The sequence below is a fragment of the Salvelinus namaycush genome, chromosome 26 (genome assembly GCF_016432855.1).
Source record: "Salvelinus namaycush isolate Seneca chromosome 26, SaNama_1.0, whole genome shotgun sequence".
In the NCBI taxonomy this organism is placed as follows: Eukaryota; Metazoa; Chordata; class Actinopteri; order Salmoniformes; family Salmonidae; genus Salvelinus; species Salvelinus namaycush.
The window spans coordinates 9885909-9903994 of record NC_052332.1 but is presented as its reverse complement, the minus strand read 5'-3'; the positions used below and the strand labels follow the sequence as shown (position 1 = coordinate 9903994).

The 18086-nt window shown below is 46.5% G+C and overlaps 1 protein-coding gene across 2 annotated transcripts in view; it reads left to right on the top strand.

Moving 5' to 3' along the window:
• LOC120020946 (beta-adrenergic receptor kinase 2) overlaps positions 1 to 18086 on the top strand; it is a 50627-nt gene that overhangs the window by 16001 nt on the left and 16540 nt on the right. The window contains exons 4-15 of one of the 2 annotated variants that reach the window (XM_038964592.1): positions 8481 to 8554; positions 9824 to 9925; positions 10223 to 10297; positions 11362 to 11423; positions 11681 to 11732; positions 12048 to 12139; positions 12399 to 12498; positions 13785 to 13863; positions 14630 to 14760; positions 15667 to 15761; positions 15846 to 15953; positions 17767 to 17833. In XM_038964592.1, the coding sequence (XP_038820520.1) occupies positions 8481 to 8554; positions 9824 to 9925; positions 10223 to 10297; positions 11362 to 11423; positions 11681 to 11732; positions 12048 to 12139; positions 12399 to 12498; positions 13785 to 13863; positions 14630 to 14760; positions 15667 to 15761; positions 15846 to 15953; positions 17767 to 17833 (1037 nt within the window). The remainder of the gene's footprint in view (positions 1 to 8480; positions 8555 to 9823; positions 9926 to 10222; positions 10298 to 11361; positions 11424 to 11680; positions 11733 to 12047; positions 12140 to 12398; positions 12499 to 13784; positions 13864 to 14629; positions 14761 to 15666; positions 15762 to 15845; positions 15954 to 17766; positions 17834 to 18086) is intronic. The other variant, XM_038964593.1, reaches the window with a different exon arrangement.

The following is an 18086-nucleotide window of genomic DNA, read 5'->3' as shown; positions in this document are numbered from 1 at the left end:
AGGTGTATGTGTGCGTGTGGTGATGGCCAGTGTAGGGCCAGGAGAGGCCGAGCCTTCAGTGACCTGCGGGCTCGCTGGTGTGACGGTGACAATGACGATCGTTCTCGTTTATCTTGTTAGTCTGTCAGCTCGTGTATGCTGATGTCTGTGTAGGGATGGCAGGGGGCGACACGGTGTGTGTGTGTGGGTATCAACGAGTTGGCCCTGGTGTGTGTGTGTGTGTGTGTGGGTATCAACGAGTTGGCCCTGGTGTGTGTGTGTGTGTGTGTGTGGGTATCAACGAGTTGGCCCTGGTGTGTGTGTGTGTGTGTGGTGTGTGGTGTGTGTGTGTGTTTTGTGTTTGTGGGTATCAACTAGTTGGCCCTGGTGTGTGTGTGTGTTAGGGTGGCGGTTTATTGATTGGTGCTCAAGCAGACGGGTCTAATTGCTGAGGGACTGGGTGCATTAATTGGCCCGGTCGATCTCACACACAACAACTGTTTGGGCCATCGGAGCGTGGGGGCGGTAACTGGTACCAGTGTTGGATCTGTCTCACTGCTGCTCTCCCTCTCCCTAAATGACAACATCCAGCCTCTGTTCTCTCCTCCCCCGGTTTCTCTTCTCTCTTCTCTCCATATACTCCTCTCTGCCTCTCTCTCTCTGCCTCTCTCTCTCTCTCTGCCTCTCTCTCTCTCTGCCTCTCTCTCTCTCTCTGCCTCTCTCTCTCTCTGCCTCTCTCTCTCTCTGCCTCTCTCTCTCTCTGCCTCTCTCTCTCTCTGCCTCTCTCTCTCTGCCTCTCTCTCTCTGCCTCTCTCTCTGTCCAGCTCTTGGCATCAGGCCCTTGTGTGTTTATAAACTCTGGACTAGTTGTGCAATGTATTTCCCAGACCGACTTGGAGCGCGTGTGTGTGTAGCCTGCTGTCACTGTAAGCGTAATCTGTTTTACGACTGTTTAATGTTTTTAGTCAATCTAATTGTTTGTGCACATTTGTGTCGGCAGGGCTGTGTTTGTGTGTGCGTGCAGAGAGAGAGAGAGAATTTTGGCAGGGTGTGCAGGTTTTCACGTCAACCTAATCTCATGACCTTGTGTAGGACACATCTGAAAGCCCAGCCCTGCCGTTCTAAACCAGGAGATGGAGGGTGTAGGAACGGCTAGAGAGACCTGTAGAGGGAAAGGAAAGTGGGTCAGATCAGTGGAAAGACTGAAAAGTGTCGAGGGAGAGAGGTCATTGTCGACGTCGGCGTCCTTTTATCCTTCCAGGTAGTGTGCGTGTTCGCTCGTTCCTGATTTGATGGCCAATGTGTGGTATATGAGACTAACCGGTGTGTGCCATGCATTATTCATAGACTGACCTTTTACTGTGAAGATGAGCGTAGTGTGTTTGAGTGTTGGCTACAGCCCCACAAGCACTCCACAAACCCACAAGCACTCCACAAACACACACACACTCGGTATTCTGGTCTCTTTCATTTGAAGTTGTTCAATCATTTATTTTATTTTATAATTGTAGCAATCATAGTAAATACCTGCAGTCAACCTGTGCAATGCGTTCAGAGATGAAACCGATCGCATTCTCCGTTTATTTTACATTATTAAGCTTTACATACTTCCCCGGAACTGTTGAGCCAGTCACGTGTGTGTTTGTAAACGGCACAACGGGGGAAAGCGGGAGTCCAGCTGTGGATTGACAGGGGTCGTGTTTTTTTTGTTTTTTGTTGCTTCGGTAGAGTGATCAGGGACGTGCAACTATAGTTTTCCAAAATAGCTTAATTTTCATCAGATGAAAACAGAAGTGCAACGCTATTTGGCTGGCAGCCACACAAGTAAATGAGCTCACTTTGAAAAAAAGCAAGGTCTCTTATTTTTTTGTTGCATGGCCGTCATATTTCTGTCGTTTAGGCCTATCATATAAAGAATGTAGGCGGCTACATTTCCTGACGTTTTGCTTCAAGTTAATCTTGCCTTTTTCCTAGAGGGAAAATAGGCTGGCTACACCGGGAGAAAAGAAGCTACACGCCAGTCAGAGCGCTGCCCGTTAGCGAAGTGTTAAGAGGTGCAACCGAAGCACAAAATGTGTCCGATGCCGAGCAGAGATTACAACAAAAAGCATTTCAGATCTGCGTTTACAGAACGCAGCAAGATAAGAATGAAAAATCCTGCCTGAAATACGCATAATTCTGCGTTAACACGACAACCTAGTTTGACTTGCTAATCTAAGTAGCTGAATTAATAAATTGACGGGGCATCATATTGTGTTCGATTTTTGCCGTGTTTGATACGTCAAAAGCCCTTTTTAGATGAGTTATTTGTTATGCTGCCACTGCTATCTTGATTTCCTTGTGGGTTTTTTTCTTCTCTCTGTTCTTGGTCTGTCTGCCTGTGGCCCTAGCGACTCCAGACTCCACAGAGACGCAGCGTGTAGACATGCTGCTGGAGAGCCAGCGCTGTTAACTTTGTCAAACTTTGTGCATTTGCACAATGTCACTGGTTCACATTCGCTTGTAAATGTCTAAAGTCACCCGAATTGACATTCGGTAGCTCCTGCCTATGTATGCATCGCCACGGGAAGTAGTTTGGTGGTGGGGGTGCTGCGATTGTTAAATATATATATATTTTATTTTTTGCATTTTTACACGCTGAGGACGTCTAGTCTATATCGGTCTGCTAATACAGAACTAGTAAAGGCCCAGTGCACTAGTTTTGTCCCCCAAAAATGTACTGAATGTGTTTCAGTGTTTACCAGCATTTGTAACTTGAGTCCGATAGTTATCTGTACTAACCAGTTCATCTGCTAATACTTGGCATGTGAAAATACTTGCATGATATGTTTTCCAGTTTCTTGAAATACTTTGCAAATGTAACCTATTTCTATGTGAAAACTGAAATGATCAATTCATTCCTTTTCCATTTTAGTAGACTCTTTTCCAGAGTAACTTACATTAGTGAGTGCATACATTTACATACTTTTTTGTACTGGTCCCCCGTGGGAATCGAACCCACAACCCTAGCGTTGCAAGCACCATGCTCTACCAAACCACTTGATGTCTCAATGTACTCAGTTACTGTATTGGTCATTGTTTTTCTACATGCTGATAGAAAGTCTACTGGTACAACCCCACATTAAGTGGTTTGTAAGGATGGTAAGTTAATACAGCACAAAAAAAGTGGTTGTTTTCCATGTTATTTGATCAATAAAATATTTAATTTTATGTGTGTGTTTTGTCTTTGCGTGTAACTTTGCACCTTTTTAATGTAAATGTTTGAGGACATGGTTTTGTTCTTTCTGGATTCCATTAGAATGACAGTTGCAGAGAAAGGGACAGGACAACTCTTACAATTTCAACAATTGAATCCTGAAAAAATAAGTATGTCAAAAATCAACTATTTTTTCCCGGGGGATGCTGCAGCACCTTCAGCACCCCTACTTCCCACGGCTATGTATACTGCCTCCCGGGTGGCGCAGTGGTCTAGGGCACTGCATCGCAGTGCTAGCTGCGCCACCAGAGTCTCTGGGTTCACGCCCAGGCTCTGTCGCAGCCGGCCGCAACCGGGAGGTCCGTGGGGCGACGCACAATTGGCATAGCGTCGTCCAGGTTAGGGAGGGTTTGGCCGGTAGGGATATCCTTGTCTCAGTATGTAAATGTAATAAAATGTATGCACTCTACTGTAAGTCGCTCTGGATAAGAGCGTCTGCTAAATGACTAAAATGTAAATGTATATATGTATAACCTTATGAGCTGGATTGCCTGTCTGCAAATAGTTTATTTTCGTTTGTGCTCGTTAGTATATCTAGCTAGCAGCCTCCATGGAAATTTGCACGTACTTGTGCTAATTCCGTTAGCATTCTGCTAATAGATCCCCGATGGGATTTTTTTAGCGATTTTTTTTTTTTTTTTTTTTTTTTTTTTTTTTAATGTATTTATTAATTTTTTTAATTATTTTTTATTATTATTTTTTTAAATATTTTTTTAGAGCCCCCTTGTGCACTAAGCCGGTAATACCATACATCCTGGTGTGCGAGAAGGACGGTATTACAATATGCAAATCTGAATACCGCCCAGCCCTACTTCACAGGCTCATAATGAAACTGAAGGAGGTTTGACTGCATCTGGCGTGCGTGGGCGAGAGGAAGCAAAAGTGGAGAGAAAGGAAGGTAGCAAAAGACCAGAGTGATGATCTGAAATAACTTGTTAACAGGAAGTTGGTCGTGTTGAAATATCTATGGTACTTAAGTGCTGCCAACACCTCATAAGGTGTGTGTGTGTCTGCTCTAAAGTAGCAGGGCCACAGACCAGGGTTGGAAATTTACACCCGCCCCCCCCAAAAAAAATTGTCTGGTCAATTTTCTATGTATTTTGTATCTACCTGCCACAATGGATGGTGGACCAAAAATGTAATTTCACACCCTGCTCCAGACTAACCTTTTCCCCTGGTGCCCACTAACCTTTTACCCTGGTGCCCACTAACCTTTTCCCCTGGTGCCCACTAACCTTTTCTCCTGGTGCCCACTAACCTTTTCCCCTGGTGCCCACTAACCTTTTCCCCTGGTGCCCACTAACCTTTTCCCCTGGTGCCCACTAACCTTTTCCCCTGGTGCCCACTAACCTTTTCTCCTGGTGCCCACTAACCTTTTCCCCTGGTGCCCACTAACCTTTTCCCCTGGTGCCCACTAACCTTTTCCCCTGGTGCCCACTAACCTCTTCCCCTGGTGCCCACTAACCTCTTCCCCTGGTGCCCACTAACCTTTTCCCCTGGTGCCCACTAACCTTTTCCCCTGGTGCCCACTAACCATTTCCCCTGGTGCCCACTAACCATTTCCCCTGGTGGAACCAGACGATGATTTGGTAGCACCATACTTTTGTTTTGCGCCCTCGCGGAATCGAAAAAAACAAGTTATCATATATAGTCATTGACGGTACTTTATTAAGAGGTGTAATCGACTACTGAGATGGTATTCAAACAGCGTGTTGTTTCATCGAACACGTCCATGCAGAAATGCATGATTCAATATATTTTTTATGCGCAACCTGATCCAGTGATTGGGGTGAATTCTGGGTTGACGATTATGCTATTGTTATATTTGACTGTTTAAAATAGAATGCAAAAAAAAAAGAAGCTGTATTTTGTTCATTAGAGATGAATTTGCCTACATCTGTATGTGCACTAATATCATGGGCATATTTATCTGGGGCTAATTCACCACCCGAGTAAGTGGAAACTCCAAAACACGTTAGCTAGATCGAGTGTGGAATGAGTGGCTCGCTCGTCACAGAACCAGGCCCCTACGAAACGGCCGCAGGGCAGGGACTTTCATTACAGGGATCATAAGGATAATGCACATTACTGTTTGACCAAGTCATGGTTTTAGGACGTTTGGAGTGAGGTTACCGTGTAGAATGTGCAGCTCGCGCTGATGTGACCAATGCATTTCTGTACTTGCACAGCCAAGTCAAAGGGTCACAAAATGTGACTAAATGGTTGCAGTCTGGAGCACTGAGCAGGTTTTGTTCCTCTTGAGCGTAAAAGTGTTTGTTTCTGCTTAAATGTGGGTGTGGGGACGGTTTAAGCATGGACACACACTTTTTCTGTTATGATTAGACACTTCCTGTATAGTGATGAGAGATGGAAAGACGGAACAGAGAGAGGGGGGGGGGGGGTTGTCTACATGGATATATTGAAGGAAAGACATTGTGAGCCGGAAGAGCGAGAGAGCCAGGAGAAAGACGGGAGTTAGAGAGAGAGAGGGAGAAAGAGAAATGAAGCTTCCTACATCAAAGGACTGGAGCGAAAGAGTGGAGATGGATGGAGGAGAGGTGTGGACTGTTGAGCTGTGAGTTAGGGAGACTTAATCAGCACGTTATATTTAGCCAGTTCAGGTGATTCCAGTAATGACACTAAGCACAGAGAAGCATATGTTTCATCCTAGGAGTGTGTGTGTGTGTGTGTGTGTGCGGGCGTTTGGTGTGTGTGTGTGTGTGTGCTCTCTGTGAGACCATTTTGTTGAATTAGCTAGTGAGTGCTGACGTGTCCTGCGATTGTTAATCCCTGACTCCAGTGACATATAAAATCTCTCTCTTCCACCCTTATTCCGAATAACACCCGCCGTGCCCGGGTGTGTGAGCGCACGTTCGTTGCACGCACACACACCCTCGCTGCAAACAAGGATCCTCTCTGCACACGTTCATCCCGATGTGCGTGTGTGTGTGTGTGCGCAGAGGTCGCAGTAAGGCGAAATTCTTGTTCCCGTGTGTGTGTGTGTCTGCGTGCCACTCTGACAGGAACAGAGGCGGACGGGGAGAGGGAGGGGCTTGGCCTGGAGAGGAAATAATGCATAGGGTCTGGAGAAGAGATAAGAGGGGGAAGGGGAGAGAATGAAAGTAGTTTGTTTTTCCTCCCAGCATTCTTCCTGTGTGTGTCTGTGCGTGTACGCAGTGCTGGTCAGATGGACGCCATTGGAGAAAGAAGACTCACAAACGCAGAAGTGGTGCGTCAAGCAGTATGTAGTGGTGGGAGAGTTTTTAGCTCTGCGGCAAGGCCTTGTGCACTTTGTACTACAGAGGGGAAATATGACGACTCGCTCATCATCACGATGTACATCAATCCAGTCACCTCCCCGGCTGGACCATCTCACGGTCTTGTGCTGCCATAGCTCAGCGTCACACGGCGTCTGCCACAGCACCTCCCTTTTTAACTAGGTGTGCGCGTCTGATTTAACGTGTGCGTGTGTAGCTAGCGAATCGAACGGCATCTCTTCAGACGGCGCCTTTCTAAGTGAATCAATGGGACAAATGAAAAGAGTTGAGATGCATTTCCCTCCGTTCTGAGGTAGGACACAGTGCATCATTCTCCCTCCCTCCCCCGTCTCTCTTTCTCTCTGGGAGGTTATGAAGAGACGCTGCTCATGACAGCTCAGTTAAAAGACCTGCCTCTGAACTCTGAACTGCTACGTTTTTGGGCTGGATGCGTCCGTGCGTAGTTCATACGAGTAGTCTATGAGCAGAGGTCTTGTTTTACATTAATTATCCAGGAAATCCCGACATTTGAGAGCGACTGTTTTGCTGGAACCTGTGCCTGCGCCATTCTCTTTATATTTTTCCCCACATGGGCCAGCCCCCCCTTCGGCAATTTGCGTTCTAGCCAATGAGCTTCAGCCCCTCCGCTATTTGAGTGACAGCTTGCCAGATGCACACACGGCAGAGGGAGAGCAAGGATATGGTGCACATATATGATGTAATACGCCATTTTCGGGGACCACTTTTGGCTGGTGAACGCCACTTTCAGAACTACTGGCTAAAAAGTATACGAAAGTACCCGAGAATCTCTTTAACCACAGCACACTCGTTCATCTAGTTTGGTGTGTGTGTGTCTCGTGCGTAAGTGTTAGCCTGTTTGTGTGTGTGTGTGTGTGTGTGTGTGTGTGTGAGGGTACTCTCTGTGTGCAGTGTTACTGTGAGATGACCCCGTTCTTTAAATAACCTCGTCTTCCTGTGACAGGGAGGCCAGAGTTGACTGTTGTGTTGTTTTGTGTAAAGTGATAGTCGCACGGTCGTAGAGAGAAGTGTGAATGCTGGTGAACAATGTTCTAACTTCCTCTCTTCCCTTCTCCCTTTTTTCCTCTCTCGTCTACCGTTCTCCTCTACCCGTCCTCCTCCTCACCCCGAACTTCTGGTAGCCAAGGTTTCTACCCGGGCAGGGTTGTCCACCCCTAGTCCACCAATTTATGGGATTTCGTCTGACAATCGACTTGATCTGTATTGCTCTGCTCCCTGTGGTTTTAGGGCCGCTCGTATTTTTACCGTCTGTAAACCCACACTACTAGTTCTACCACTGCAGAGAGCGATCAGGCGGAGGAAGGATTTGGAGCAAAGGGGAAGAAGAGGCCCAGTAGCAAACGTGTTTGTTTGTCTCTGCAAGGTTGTTCCCCGTGTCATCTCGTTAGCCCGTCTATTTTAGCAGCAGTAATGCTAATTGGCTAATGCCCCGGGAAGAGACGGACACACGTGCCGGGAAGGCAACGGGCGGGTTACCACGGCGACGCCCGGGCTAGTTCCTGAGCGCTGTTTCCAACGGGTTCCAGTAGATGGTGTGTGTGGCGAGCGTTTTTTGTGTGATTTTTTATTTTTTTTGTCATCATATGCAGACTGTAGAGGTGTGAGATGAGGGCACTATCACTCCCTGTCATTTTGGTCCGTCTGAGGCGCATTGCTGTGTGTGTGTGTGTGTGTGTGTGTGTGTGTGTCAGGGGATTGGCTCAATGAGATGAGAATCGTGTTCTCTTAAGGCCAATCCACTACAGGCCTAAGTCTCGAAGGAAAGGGCTGTGTGGAAGTCAACCCCAGCAGCTTTGTTGGCAGTGACGTGACTTCTCCTGCAGTTAGTTCAAAACACACACACACACACACACGTGTACACAAATAGAGTTGTGTAATTGATATCGTAATGTCAAAGAAACAACTATGTGTGTGTATTCTCGCTGACAGTGTGTGTTTCTCTGTTTCAGGTTTTCTGCTGTTCAAAGATTTCTGTTTGACTGAAATCGACGAGGCCGTACCACAGCTCAAGTTCTACGAAGAGGTAGGAAGCCCACACGTACACTACATGACCAAAAAGTATGTGGACACCTGCTCATCGAACATCTCATTCCAAAATCATAGGCATTAATATGAAGTTGGTCTCCCCTTTGATGCTATAACAGCCTCTGCTCTTCTGGGAAGGCTTTCCACTAGATGTTGGAACATTGCTGCGGGGACTTGCTTCCATTCAGCCATAAGAGCATTAGTGAGGTCGGGCACTGATGTTGGGCGATTAGGCCTGGCTCGCAGTCGGCGTTCCAATTCATCCCAAAGGTGTTTGATGGGGTTGAGGTCAGGGCTCTGTGCAGTCCAGTCAAGTTCTTCCACACCGATCTCGACAAACCATTTCTGTATGGACCTAGCTTTGTGCACGGGGGCATTGTCATGCTGAAACAGGAAAAGGCCTTCCCCAAACTGTTGCCACAAAGCTGGAAGCACAGAATCATCTAGAATGTCATTGTATGCTGTAGCGTTAAGGTTTCCCTTCACTGGAACTAAGGGGCCTAGTCCTAACCATGAAAAACATCACCATACCATTATTCCTCCTCCACCAAACCTTACAGTTGGCACTATGCATTGGGGCAGGTAGGATTGTTTGCGGCTGCTTGGCCATGGAAACCCATTTCATGAAGCTCCCGACGAACAGTTCTTGTGCTGACGTTGCTTCCAGAGGCAGTTTGGAACTCAGTAGGGAGTGTTGCAACCGAGGACAGACGATTTTTACACCCTACAGCACTCGCCGGGCCTGTTCTGTGAGCTTGTGTGGCCTTACCACTTCCTGGCTGAGCTGTTGCACTTAGATGTTTCCACTTCATAATAACAGCACTTACAGTTGACCGGGGGCAGCTCTAGCAGGGCAGACATTTGACGAACTGACTTGGAAAGGTGGCATCCTGTGACGCAGCCATGATTGAAAGTCACTGAGCTCTTCAGTACAGGCCATTCTACTGTCAATGTTTGTCTATGGAGATTGCATGGCGGTGTGCTCGATTTTACACGCCTGTCAACAACAGGTGTGGCTGAAATAGTCAGAATCCACTAATTTGAAGGGGTGTCCACATACTTTTGTACATAACGTGTATATCTTTCAATCTGTCTGTTTCTTTACCCCTCGCTCTCTCACTCACTCACTCACATTGGTCAGAGAGCAGGAGTCTAGTGTGTTGTCCGTTGGATTTGTGGGCATGTGAGACGTTTGAGATTAGGCTAATTCCATGGTATGTTTCAGAGGAAGTGTGTGTGTGTGTGTGTTAACCCCTGTGTGTGTCAGATTAAGGACTACGAGAAGTTGGACTCTGAAGAGGAGAGGTTGTGTCGTAGCAGACAGATCTATGATGGATACATCATGAAGGAACTCCTCTCCTGTTCACATGTAAGGACACGGCGTCAACACGGGACACACGCCCAACACAGCGTAACAGGGTCACCTAAAACCGTCAAACCCACGTCAGCCTGAAATGTGTTATGTTCCTCTCAGGGAGGAAGTTTACATGATTAGACACAATGGAACACCCCAACCGAACTAAAACTGTTTGCATGCCAAACTGCACTGGGAATGACTCATTTATTGTTGCTATATTTGTTTCACGACCCTCCTCTTTCTCTCCACCCCCCCACCCCCCCATACTCTTGTCGATTCCCCCTTTCCCTCTGTTTCTGTCTCTCTCAGGCCTTCTCTAAGAAAGCAGTGGACCACGTTCAGACTCACCTGGCCAAGAAACAGGTGCCTCCCTCTCTCTTCCAGGTGAGGAACACACGCTCACTCGCCGACTCCCGTTTGCGTGTCTGCGCAGCCCCACACCGGGGACGCAAACTTTGCTGCTTTTCGCGGCAATATTCGCCGTTTCGGTTCCAAAAATCCACGCGACTCGTGTGGATGCGAAGCAACACAAAGAAGGTTAGGATGGGAGGGTCTGTTTCTCATGTGGAAATCATTGACTGAGCACAGAATGCATCCCTACGCTTCCTACAAAAACAATCCGAAACTGACTTGAGAGCGTGATGTCATATCAGAGTGAGTCGTCTCTCCACGCCACAAACCGGGGGGGGGGGGGGCTGGGTGCAATGTGAGAAGTGCTTTTTTAGAAGCGTACAGGCATAGAAGTTGGTCGTATTTACCCGAATGTCTACTATTTACATAGTTTTGGTCACGTGCTAGGTCATTTTTCAATGTTTACGTTTGAAGCCGACTGCTAGCCAAGAGACGTTGGAGATTCTCCACCGTTGCCACGGCACTCTCCCGCTCTTAAAGGGACAGCGGAACATTTTGTAGCTCGTTGAACACTCCAAAAACGTTTATTTCAACTTGAATTTATTAAATTCACATTTTAGTCTACTTCTTACCGTTAAAACACTCTTCCTCAAGTACTTTCGTCGTGCCCGTGTACTCCTTTTTTTCAGTGAATGAGTTAGCGTATTTTAATACCGTTTAACACCGAAAGTGCACCTGGCAATGTATTGGAGATACGAGACGGGATTTGTGTCTTTTCTTCAGGCACCTCCTATAGAACCGCGTGGCAGATGCAAATGCTTTGAAGACTGACGTATTCATATCTGGACACTGAGATTGTCATTGCATGTCATGATGAGCATTAACCCCCCCCCCCCCCCCCCTCACCAGCACACTATTTGCAAGTGTGTATTATGGACTTGTTATTCTCTGAAAATAAATTTGGCGTTTCCGTGCGAAAAATAACGTTTTGGGGGGGGGGTTCCTCACCAGTTTGCATCCCTGCTACATACTGGGCGTCACACTCACACTCTCCCTCTCTCTCTCACACTCACTAACTCACTCCTGTTTGTGTTCAGCCGTACATCGTGGAGATCTGTGACAGCCTGCGAGGGATGATCTTCCAGAAGTTCATAGAGAGGTGAGACGGGGGTGAGACGGGGGTGAGACGGGGGTGAGGCAGGAGGAGAGGAGAAAGGGAAGATGTTAAATAGTGGCCAGAATAATATGTACTTTTTCATCCTCTCCAGACTTAGAAGAAAAGTGGTTTTAGTATCCATTCATCCATTTGTGTCGAAACAGAAAGGCGTCTCTCCACACTACCACAGTCTGTAGGCTGGGGCCTCGAAGGCTAACCTCTATCTCTTCATCTCTCCTATTTTTCCTCTCTCTTGCCAGTGACAAGTTCACTCGTTTCTGCCAGTGGAAGAATGTGGAGCTGAACATCCATGTGAGTAACGTTGCAGTGTATTATTCAGTGTGTGTGTGTGTGTGTGTGTGTGTTACTCCTATAAGCGTCCTGATGAAAAACCTTTCCATGAACCTTCATTATAAGCTATTGTCTGAAGTGTAACCTCACGCCCCCCCCCCCCCCTTCACTCTCTCTTTTCATCCTCCCTCTCTATTTCTCACTCTCTTTTCATCCCCCCTCTCTATTTCTCACTCTCTCTTTTCACCCCCCCTCTTTCACTCTCTCTTTTCATCCCCCCCTCTTTCACTCTCTTTTCATCCCCCTCTCTCTCTATTTCTCACTCTCTCTCTCCAGTTGTCGATGAATGACTTCAGTGTCCACCGCATCATCGGTCGGGGGGGTTTCGGGGAGGTGTACGGCTGCAGGAAGGCTGACACCGGCAAGATGTGAGTAACGCAGGAACATGAACAAGTGCAGGGGGAAGAGGGATGGCGAAAGTGGAGGAAACAAACATACACGAGACAATAAATGAGGAGGGGGGGGGTACCAGAGGAGACAAAAGATTCAACAGGAACAATGGTTCCTCAGCAGGACAGAACCAGTAAGGTCCAAACGTGTGTGTGTGTGTGTGTGTGTGTGTGTGTGTGTGTGTGTGTGTGTGTGTGTGTGTGTGTGTGTGTGTGTGTGTGTGTGTGTGTCTCTCAGGTATGCCATGAAGTGTTTGGATAAGAAAAGGATCAAGATGAAGCAGGGGGAGACTCTGGCTCTGAACGAGAGAATTATGCTGTCACTTGTCAGCACAGGGGTACGTTCCGCGCACACACACACACACCTTTCAGTCAAGACTCTGTCTATACACATACAGTATGTGTATATTCACATACACAATGCAAGGGGAGTATCATTTTCAGATCTACCGGTCTGATACCATCTTAACACAGACGCACAGAGCTTTATGTCGAAATCCTGTCTATATAGATATACACACACACACACACATTTACCAGTCAAAAGTTTGGACACACCTACTCATTCAAGGGTTTTTCTTTATTTTTACTATTTTCTACATTCTAGAATAGTGGTGAAGACATCAAAACTAGGAAATAGCACATACGGAATCATGTAGTAACCAAAAACAAATCAAAATAGATTTGAGATTCTTCAAAGTAGACACCCTTTGCCTTGATGACAGCTTTGCACACTCTTGGCATTCTCTCAACCAGCTTCACCTGGAATGCTTTTCCAACAGTCTTGAAGGCCCAAGCTAGTCTCTTCTTCTTATTGGTGTCCTTTAGTAGGTGTTTCTTTGCAGCAATTCGACCATGAAGGACTGATTCAGTCTCCTCTGAACAGTTGATGTTGAGATGTGTCTGTTACTTGAACTCTGTGAAGCATTTATTTGGGCTGCAATCTGAGGTGCAGTTGACTCTGATGAACTTATCCTCCGCAGCAGAGGTAACTCTGGGTCTTCCTTTCCTGTGGAGGTCCTCATGAGAGCCAGTTTCATCATAGTGCTTGATGTTTTTTGCGACTGCACTTGAAGAAACTTTCAAAGTTCTTGATTGACTGACCTTCATGTCTTAAAGTAATGATGGACTGTCATTTCTCTTTGCTTATTTGAGCTGTTCTTGACATATGGACTTGGTCTTTTACCAAATAGGGCTATCTTGTGTATACCCCCCACACGTCACAACACAACAGATTGGCTCAAACGCAATAATAAGGAAAGAAATTCCACAAATTAACTTTTAACAAGGCACACCTGTTAATTGAAATGCATTCCAGGTGACTACATCGTGAAGCTGGTTGAGAGAATACCAAGAGTGTGCAAAGCTGTCATGGCTACTTTGAAGAATCTATTGATTTGTTTGACACTTTTTTTGGGGGGGGGGGTTACTACATATTTCCTAGGTTTAATGTCTTCACTACTATTCTACAATGTAGAAAATAGTCCAAAATAAAGAAAAACCCTTGAATGAGTAGGCGTGTCTAAACTTTTGACTGGCACTGCATGTCTGACATTATCTAAGCACATTTAAAATAAAATAAACATCTCTCTCCCTCCACCCCTCCCTCTCTCTGTCGCTGTAGGACTGTCCGTTCATCGTGTGCATGACGTACGCCTTCCACACACCAGACAAACTCTGCTTCATTCTGGACCTGATGAATGGTAAGGTTCCCTAACCCCTTTAGCTGCCGACTTCTGAGAAAGGTGAAAGGTCACAACTGATTCTCCCAGTCAACCCGCGAAGAGCGTCACTGTAGAGGTCTGTCCCACCGAGCACTCCTCCACTATGAAATGAGGAGGCCCCTCGAAGTACACCGTCGCACGGAACGGGACAGGGCGTCGCAGACTGCTCTCTGCTCTCTCCCCGGCTTGTCCTATGGTTAAGTAGGCTAACATCCGCAGGTCTCCAATTGATTCCCGAGTCTGCTAGTGGAAGCACGCTGGTCTGGGTCCCCGGGCTGTTTTTGTCATTCTCCTCCTTGCGACCCTTAACGTGGCATATGACACGGAGATCGAGGAGCTGAATGTTGCCTACACAGACTGGTACCCAGGCCCAGAGACACAAACGCACCGACAATGGCTCATATTTACACAGCGGTTAACACACACACACTTCTTTACTTGGCCCCATCCCCCATTGGGATACAGCTCTAAACGTTCGCTAGGAGATCTGTGTGTGTGTGTGTGTCTCGGGGGTAAATCTTCCATGGATCCTCGTTTGTCCTCCACAGTAGATCACCAGGAAGTTCATGAATAGATTACATTGATCAAGTCGTAGCTCTTATTGGGTCATGCAGACTGTCTCATGTAGAAAGATGTGTTCAAGGAATGGTATTAAGTGTGTGTGTGTGTGTGTGTGTGTGTGTGTGTGTGTGTGTGTGTGTGTGTGTGTGTGTGTGTGTGTGTGTGTGTGTGTGTGTGTGTGTAGGAGGGGACCTGCACTACCACCTGTCTCAGCACGGTGTGTTCAGTGAGAAGGAGATGCGCTTCTACGCAGCAGAGATCATCCTGGGACTTGAACACATGCACAACCGCTTTGTTGTCTACAGAGACCTCAAGGTAGGACTCTCCATACCCCCCCCCTCCCTTCATAATAGTTTCTGTCTACAGAGACCTCAAGGTAGGACTCTCCATACCCCCCCCCCCCTCCCTTCATAATAGTTTCTGTCTACAGAGACCTCAAGGTAGGACTCTCCATACCCCCCCTCCCTTCATAATAGTTTCTGTCTACAGAGACCTCAAGGTAGGACTCTCCATACCCCCCCTCCCTTCATAATAGTTTCTGTCTACAGAGACCTCAAGGTAGGACTCTCCATACCCCCCCCCCCCCCCCCCCCCTCCCTTCATAATAGTTTCTGTCTACAGAGACCTCAGACTACACCCCAGTTATCTCTCTCGCTCTCCAAATCAACGAGCGCATCCGAACAACTGTTAACGGATACAAAACAATATTTCACCTTTCTACTTTGGCCTGGTCGCCGTTAGTAACAGTGTTGAAGTCTGGCCAGAATCAGATAGCCGCTTTATAACTAGCGACGAACACATATTCATCACACGCACTCTTCTTACGAGATATAGCTGATACAAGCACCGTTTGTTGGTTTGCAGTGGGTGTGTGTGCTTCTAGATTTAGTGGCTGGGCCAAATGGCTGCAGATAAGCAGGATACTTCCTGTAAAGGAAGACAAGGGGATGCAGCGACACTTCCAGTCGCCGTCTTTTCACCGTGTCAGTTGATCAAGTTGTAAACAGAAGTGCTGCTACTCTGGCTGTGGGAGAGCTGACTGTGTTGGACTTGTTGGCATGTCCGAGCGAACTCTCCCGCGCGTCATTTCAAGGCAGAGTCCCCCCCCCCCCCCCCCCCCCCCCAAGAAAATCTTGGCGTTTTCTACTTTCTTATTGGATGTTAATAACCTCGTTTTCCCCTCCTCTCTCACTCCCCCTTTCTTTCCTTCCCCCCCCCCAGCCTGCTAACATCCTGTTGGATGAGCATGGTCACGTGCGTATCTCAGACCTGGGTCTGGCCTGCGACTTCTCCAAGAAGAAGCCTCACGCCAGTGTGTAAGTACCGTGCCCCTCTCTGTGTGTGTGGTATTACTGCAGTGTGTGTGTGTTACTAACAAAGTGTTGGGGCGTGTATTGCAGTGGTACTCATGGGTACATGGCGCCGGAGGTGCTTCAGAAGGGGACGGCGTACGACAGCAGCGCCGACTGGTTCTCACTGGGCTGCATGCTCTTCAAACTCCTCCGAGGGTAAGAGCGCGCACACACACACACACACACACACTCACTCTTCTTTTCATCCCCACCTCTGCTCTGCTTCATCAGTCTTTTTATCCTGTCATTACTACCTGCGTCGTTCTCTTTTCAACCGGTTACTCACAGTGCCTGTGGACGTCCAGTGTTTGCACTAGCTAGCGTTGCGTAGCGTTAACTACCGCTAACTTCCGTCATACTTCACACAGAGACACAGACATGGTATCCGCAAGTTTGTCTGACTTTTTGGGTGAGAGAACAATCGTCTAGTATCCCTTTGGTACCTCCATCTCTCTCTCCGGGGTTCAGGCTGCTGCATCCCCTCTTCTGTTCTCTATCTCTCTATTCTTTCTATTCTCTTTCTATTCTCTATCTCTCTATTCTTTCTATTCTCTATCTCTATTCTTTCTATTCTCTTTCTATTCTCTCTATTCTCTTTCTATTCTTTATCTATATTCTTTCTATTCTCTCTATTCTCTCTCTATTCTCTTTCTATTCTCTCTATATTCTTTCTATTCTCTCTATATTCTCTTTCTATTCTCTCTCTATTCTCTTTCTATTCTCTCTATATTCTCTATTCTCTATATTATCTTTCTATTCTCTCTATTCTTTCTATTCTCTCTATTCTTTCTATTCTCTATCTTCTTTCTATTATCTTTCTATTCTCTCTATTTTCTTTCTATTCTCTCTATATTCTCTATTCTCTCTATTCTCTCTATATTCTCTCTGTTCTCTTTCTATTCTCTCTATATTCTCTCTGTTCTCTTTCTATTCTCTCTATATTCTCTTCTCTTTCTATCTCTATTCTCTCTATATTCTCTATTTTCTTTCTATTATCTTTCTATTCTCTATATTTTCTTTCTATTCTCTATATTCTCTATACTTTCTTTCTATTCTCTCTATATTTTCTTTCTATTCTCTGTATTCTCTCTTCTCTTTCTATTCTCTATTTTCTTTCTATTCTCTATATTCTTTCTTTCTATTCTCTCTTCTCTTTCTATTCTCTCTATATTCTTTCTATTCTCTATATTCTTTCTATTCTCTCTATTCTCTTTCTATTCTTGCTTTATTCTCTATTCTTTCTCTTCTCTCTATTTTCTCTCCCTCTGGCACGGTCTCTTATTTTCTCTTCCTGTTTCACTTCTGTCCCCCACTCTGTTATCTGTTACTCCTTTTGCCTTTTCTGTGTCTGACCCTCTCACCCACTCCCTGTCTGTGTGTGTGTGTGTGTGTGTGTGTATGTTTGATGTGTGTGTGTGTGTGTGTGTGTGACTGTGTGTTTGATGTGTAGTGTGTAAATGCCAGAGGTCTGGGCCCAGTACATCTGAGGGAGGTAGGGTGCAGGGTGAAGGGGGTGGTAATGGTTACTAGGTATGGTGTGAAAGAGAGCGGGAGGGAGACTGATGGGTCTTTCCATTGATGTGCGTGTCTGTATTTGAACACTTCAAAGACTAGAGAGGGGGGGGGGGGGTCAGAGAGGGAAAGAGAAAGGGTTGAAGAGAGGAAGAGAAAGAGGGGCAGAGAGAGCTATATTATCTATATTTTCTACTTCACTTGCTTTGGCAATGTTAACATATGTTTCCCATGCCAATAAAGCCCCTTGAATTGAATTGAGAGAGTGATGCAAGTGTGATCTGCGTTGGCAACGTTGCAGGTGGATCTGCTGAGGCCTTAGGTTGTCACAGTGTCACTCTTTACATCGATCTCTCTTTCACTGGATCCCTCACCCCTTCCCTCCTTTCAGCTCTGTCCTCTCGACAGTAACACTAACAGCTTCTCTCTCTCCCTCTCTCTCTCTCTCCCTCTCTAGGCACAGTCCCTTCAGACAGCACAAGACCAAAGACAAACACGAGATTGACCGCATGACGCTCACTATGGTAAGGGCCACCTTACACAAACACACACACACACACAGACACACACACACACACACAGACAGACAGACAGACAGACAGACAGACAGACAGACAGACCTTTTTGTACGCTACAGTGCACACGCATTGAGATGTTTTTGTGCACTAGAAAACACACATGTGGTTCGTCCATGTTTACACAACACACACACACATAATGAGGATTTATCCCTGAACACACTGACGTACTAGCGTGTTCACACACCCGACGTGATAT